Source organism: Acipenser ruthenus, chromosome 29, assembly GCF_902713425.1.
Source record: "Acipenser ruthenus chromosome 29, fAciRut3.2 maternal haplotype, whole genome shotgun sequence".
NCBI classification, from domain to species: domain Eukaryota; kingdom Metazoa; phylum Chordata; class Actinopteri; order Acipenseriformes; family Acipenseridae; genus Acipenser; species Acipenser ruthenus.
In genome coordinates, this window is record NC_081217.1 from 10,963,625 (window position 1) to 10,969,861 (window position 6,237).

Genomic DNA, 6,237 nt, shown 5'->3' on the forward strand with positions numbered 1-6,237 from the left:
CTCGCCAGGTTTGAAATTGCTGGCTGCGAGCACCGAAGACGGCGAGTCACAGTACGCTTCCCTAATCCAGCCTCCAACATGCCGATTGCACGAAGGCGCTGCTCTTTTTCTGTGATTTTCTTTATTGCTTTTATTCAAGCTTGCAATTCAACAGCTGAAATCACTCCATATCCAGCGTCCAATCAACTGTCTCACTAATTAGGTGATTAAGTGAATATGCTTCAGTCATAGTCACTCAAGCGTGTCATGGTCGAGTGATTTTTTTTCGAAAATGAATGTGTTATTACAGTGATAAGTGCTACAATATATATATATATATATATACATTAGTGATCTTGGATCTCGCAGGCAGGCGCATCACACAAAGCAAGGCAATCCACACACAAATGGAGGGCGGGCGCAAACCTGGGATCTCTCGCACTGAAGCATAGCGCCGATATCGCTGTACAAAAGAGCCGGCTCCCTTGCAAGGAGCGTATACGTCACCTACCAGCATAATACAGACATAAAACAAGCAATGAGAACTAACACACTCAGTGCACAGTCCAGGCCACGCCCCCCTGATAACACAAGCAATGAGAACTAACACACTCAGTGCACAGTCCAGGCCACGCCCCCCTGATAACACAAGCAATGAAAACTAACACACTCAGAGCACAGTCCAGGCCACGCCCCCCTGATAACACAAGCAATGAAAACTAACACACTCAGTGCATAGTCCAGGCCACGCCCCCCTGATAACACAAGCAATGAGAACTAACACACTCAGTGCACAGTCCAGGCCACGCCCCCCTGATAACACAAGCAATGAAAACTAACACACTCAGTGCATAGTCCAGGCCACGCCCCCCTGATTACACAAGTAATGGGAACTAACACACTCAGTGCACAGTCCAGGCCACGCCCCCCTGATTGTTTTGCAAACTCCTATTTTCAATACGTTTCATAGCTTACATGACAAAACCGAGTGTCACCAAGTAGATAATATAGAGTCCATGTAAGAAAGGTTCTTAGAAGCACCTAAAAAGGTCTCCCCACAGCGGCAAAGCAAGGTTCTAACGAGAACCTTTACTTCTAGAGTGTAGGCATCATTCAAAGAAAGGTGGAGGATCCTGCTCGCTATGTTTCGGAAAAAAAAAAAAAATCCATGTAGGCTATCCAGTTGAATTAATCAGAATTGTAACTGGATTATCTTTTCCAAGTCATGTAAACACAGAAAAGTGTCGTTTTCACCAAACCAATTTGCTGATTCAGTACCCGAATATGCCCAACATTCGTTTTCTAAAGACTTGATCTCATGTAACCGTAGTGAATGCGTGTCTGTGTATGATTGTTTAATTACCCAGCCAGGTTTAACACGTTAATTAATTCCGGGGAGTATAAAGGTGCTGGCTACGCGCTTATCGGTATGCAGCTGCAGTGTTTGATTCTGAACTGAAGAGTTTACAATGGGGACGCGCGGTGTTCAGACAGTGCTTTCGCTCGCTTTGATTTTACTTGTGCAGCTCCACGGAGCGTTTGGATGGATCTGGTCGGATCAGCCGGTTTATAACCCAGTGCTGTTTACCGCGCCGAGAGCGGTATTTCAGCCGATGCCCACCCCTCTCTCCGTGCAGAGAGCTGACCTGTCGCTGTTGAATTCGGTCACCCTGGACTGCAGGAAAGACGCCATGGTCGTGACGGTGAAACGGGACTTGTTTGGGATCGGCTACCTGGTGAGCAGCGCCGACTTGAGCGTGGGGTCCGCGGGCTGCTCGGCCACCTCCTCCGACAGCGTCGCCAACACGGTTTTGTTCAGTATTCAGCTCCAGGACTGCGGCAGCACTTTCCAGGTAACCCTGCGTGTCGATCGCATTTGTAACTGCGGTAACTAATAGTGAACTGATAAGTGGGTAGCCCAGCTTTCCTTATTGCTTGCACTTCACTGTGAAGGTCTCACATACAGTAGTGCGCACATTTATTACATTAACTCAAGACTTGTCATGTGTGTTCTGCTGTGTATATACTTGCATGCATGAACACCTCGGTCTGTGGATTTCAAGTTTTGGTCCCTAATCTTCTAGGCGCTGGTATGTGTTTGGGCAGCAGTGTGGAGTAGTGGTTAGGGCTCTGGACTCTTGACCGGAGGGTCGTGGGTTCAATCCCCAGTGGGGGGACACTGCTGTTGTACCCTTGAGCAAGGTACTTTACCTAGATTGCTCCAGTAAACACCCAACAGTATAAATGGGTAATTGTATGTAATGTGAAATAATGTATAATGTGATATCTTGTAACAATTGTAAGTCGCCCTGGATAAGGGCGTCTGCTAAGAAATAAATAATAATAATGTGACAGTGTTGGACTGCTTTGTGCATTAATTGGGCATCTTGAACAACTTCTGAAGTCATGCATTAATATTTCTGTGGTTCTTTCTCATTAAGCTAACTGCTTGTGTGGCCTATTGTCAATTTAAATTCCTAATTGACCTCTTGACACTTCTCCTCCAAGATTTTGCAGTGAGGTGCATGAAATGGGGGTTCAGTTTACTGACCGGTTGGAGCTTGTCATCCAAGTTCTGTTTCCTTGTGACATTCAAGTGTATCAAACTGCTTGAACAAGCGCTCCATTCCTTGTGTGCCTTAAAGTGTTAAAGCACAAGACCACTTCACATTTTATTTAATAATCAAGAATTGAAGGATCACTTTTCAACTTCTCTCCCTAGGTATTCCCAGACTTCCTGAGCTACACAAACCATCTCTATTACAAGCCTGCCAGCGTTGGCATCATCACCAGGGTTAATATGGCTGATATTCTCCTTGAATGCAGATACCCGAGGTACTGTACCAAGCAAACGGGGACCTGAGGGGCCGTATCTGAACTTCACACTAAATCACTTTGCTGCTGGTCACTCGTTTGTACCAGGGTTCTCAAGTCTCTGCTGCTGTAATATAAGATTTGGACTCAATTCTATTGAAGACAACATTTCTTGTATTCCTGTGTTATCTTAAATAGGATGCCAGTGATGCATGATATCACTTACAAGGATGTGGTTTTTATTTTTCAGAAGGTGGAATGTCAGCAGCAGCCCCATAAAACCAACCTGGGTGCCCTTCACTTCAACAGCCTCTACAGAGCAAATCCTGGACTTCTCCTTGCTGCTCATGAATGGTATGAAGGAAAGGGTTGGGTATGGGGGGTGTTTATTTAATGCTGGTCTGTCTCCTTGCTTCCTGTTCCAGATAACTGGAGTGGTCCCAGAGTCTCCAATGTCATCTACCTGGGTGACATCCTTCACGTTGAGGCTTCTGTTGCCGTCGACAACCACGTGCCGCTACGGCTCTACGTCGACAGCTGCATCGCGACTCTGGGCAACAACAAGGACTCTGAGCCCAGATATGCTGTCGTGGACAAGCTTGGGTGAGAACTGGAGTTACTTCAAACACACTGGCTCGTGCTGCACTCTGCTTTATCGAACCTGTTTCAATGCTGTGTGTTGGCGGTGTAACCCTCTCCTGATGCTTGTCTCCTGTCTTGCCCAGCTGCCTTATGGATAGCAAGTCTCCAGACTCCTCCTCTTCATTCACTAGACCTGTTCTGAACAAGCTGCGCTTTGACATCGCTGCTTTCAAGTTCCAGGGGGATTCCAGGAGCATGGTAAGGCTTGGCTAGACCTGGGTCCATCACTAACTTTGTCTTGTCAAAGTGTACTATAATGACCCCTGTGCTTTCCTGGTGCATTGATTTGCTGTATGGTGTGTTTAACTGCATTCCCATTGTGACTCCTTCCCCTCTTTTTCAGATCTACATGACTTGCACACTGAGAGCAGTCAATGCTGACAAACCAGCTGATGCCTCCAACAAGGCCTGCTCCTACCAGAAGCAATCCTACAGGTAAGCTCTTGCAGTGCAGGAGTGATCAGTTCCTCCTTGCTGAACAGATTTCTTAATCTGGACCCTGTCCCCTTCCACCATGCTATTGTTTGTGATTGGCTCTCGGACCGTGGTCTAGGTTAAGCACAATCCCAGATCAATCCTGATAAGCATGTGTGGGATGAACTTTACCACTGCAATCATGGCAGCCTACCTCTGTGGCCCAGTTGCAGCTGTCTTCGGCAAGTACAAGCGCTGCAAGACTCCTGATGTCTTGTGGAGTCTCGGCCTGGAATCAGAATTGCTGTTTTAGTGGTCAGAAGGGTTTTGGCTTTATTTTTCCCTCCTCCACGGTCTGCTTTTAAGAAGCAGGGTTGTTCATGTCCCTTTCCCTGCCCATGCCTCTGCTAGAACCTGTGTGAACACTTGCATTTATTGGCTTCCTACCGACCTCTTTATAGCAAGTTTGATATCCACTTGCAGAAATACTTGCTCCTCCCTATGTGCACTGGTTTGAAGGTACTGATTTTAGGGGCGGTTGTGTAGATCTCGGTGGCTCTGCACAGTCCTTGTATCCTAGCTGTCTGTGATCCTGCCCCCTCATGCCATGCCTCCCTTTTTCAGGTGGGTTTCTGAGGACGGCTCCTCTGCAGTGTGTGGGTGCTGTGACGCTGGCTCCTGCTCTGGGACACCCCGGTTCCTCACAGGCCCTCTTCCTCCTGCCGAGATCAACCAGCCCAACTGGAGCGGAAAATGGCTGCAGAAGAGAGCTGCTCCTCTTGATCCAGGTACTGTCTGAACACCCAGCCTGGGTGAGGCCTTTTCGGAGGACTGGAACTCTACCAAGCTGTATAAATACTGCAACGCTTGTACTTGGCAAATCCAATTAATTTGGTGTTAATCCTTTGCTGCCAGTGTACAATATGATGGACAAACCTGCCATTAAATGGGTATGGGAACTCTGAGGGGAGGGGGGGGCATTTGGAGTTCTAACCAATGGTTCAAAATCCTTTTGTTGCCATTGTAATATTTAATGGATGACCTTTTGCAGTAGGTCGATTGGATAGAACATTGGTGTGAGTTTAAACATATGAAGTGATTGGGTACCAGGAAGCAGCAACACCTTGTGTTCCACAGCTGCATGTGCAAATCTTGCAATGATACTCTCTATTCAATGGAAGAAAATGGGGACCAGTAACTTTCTAGTGCTAAAGCATTTCTAACCTCATTTTGCCTTCCTTTTTCAGTGGAGAGTTTGACCATGTGTGCTCCCCTTCAATGGAGTTGCATTGTGGAGTAGCTCAATCACCAGTGCATTACTTTGCTTCAATGACACTAACCTTGCCCTCCTGTCTCTTCCTTCCCCCCCCCCCCCCCCCCCCTCTGTGTAGCTGGCCAGGACCCCCAAGTGCATGTAAAGGAGATCACCATCGGCCCCCTGACCGTGGTTCATGTAGTCCGAGACCATGCTGTCGTGCTCAGTAAGGAGTCCCTGTACCACCCCCTGCAGCTTGTGGAAGAAGTGCAGGGTAAGTGCCGCTCTCCATGCTACTGAGCTCTGAACCAGCTTGCTGTCAATGGAGGGTTACTCTGCTTTATCGAATCTCAAGAGTGTAACTGTTGTCTGTCCTTTAAAATGAAAGACTGTTTTTAATATGTGTCTGCTTTGTCCTCTACTGTTCCATCACTCCTGTAAGCATGTTGGACTCTGTGCTTTTAGCAGTACAGGGAAACTGCGCCTTGAATGACTTTTGCTATAGCTGGTTCAGCATTGGACCACAATATCCTCCATTCCCAATGTAAACACCTACTCCTGAGTCTTCAATGGGTGTAGCTTCCCTCCCGTGTGGTCCTGTTAACCCCTCTCTCTCCCATCTCAGACTCTGGCTCCTCTGTCCCTGTGCTGGCAGTCTCTGCTGTGGCTCTGGCTCTCTCCTGTGCTGTCCTGTTGGCTGTGTTCCTGAAGAGGCGCTCCCCGTCTAGTGACAAACTGCTCGCTGTGTCTTCCTAATGTGTTTTGAAGAATTAATAAAAGCCTTGTTGAGCTAATGGAGTTGCTCAGTGGTCTTGTGTTCAAGGGGTTTTTATCGGAGGTGTGTTGCTCAATAGCTATGCTTGGTAAAGATCCATGTCCTTTAACCCAAGGTCTCGTCTCTTGTATAGTGAGACATACAATGTGCTTCTCCCAGGGTTAGTTTGGTTTTACAAGGGTGATGCAAGTAGTGATAGACTTGAATGCTGTAGTCCAGGATTGTGAAGTTTTACAGGTGTGTGAGGAGGTGCTGGAAGGTGGTCAGGGACTGAGCAGTCCTTATCCATGGGCCAGTTGTTCCACCGTTGAGGGGCCACGGTGAAGGAGCGAGCTCTGGCAATGGAGCAGGGGTACAG

At 47.6% G+C, this 6,237-nt stretch overlaps 1 protein-coding gene across 1 annotated transcript; it reads left to right on the forward strand.

The window, feature by feature from the left end:
* The first annotated feature begins 3,187 nt into the window (after nt 1-3,187).
* Nucleotides 3,188-5,898, forward strand: LOC131702134 (zona pellucida sperm-binding protein 3-like). The gene is made up of 6 exons (XM_059004177.1): nt 3,188-3,396; nt 3,519-3,633; nt 3,779-3,870; nt 4,474-4,637; nt 5,241-5,378; nt 5,730-5,898. Exons 2-6 carry the CDS (start codon nt 3,526-3,528, stop codon nt 5,858-5,860), a joined length of 633 nt encoding a protein of 210 aa, XP_058860160.1. The 5' UTR covers nt 3,188-3,396; nt 3,519-3,525; the 3' UTR covers nt 5,861-5,898.
* The last annotated feature ends 339 nt before the right edge of the window (nt 5,899-6,237 follow it).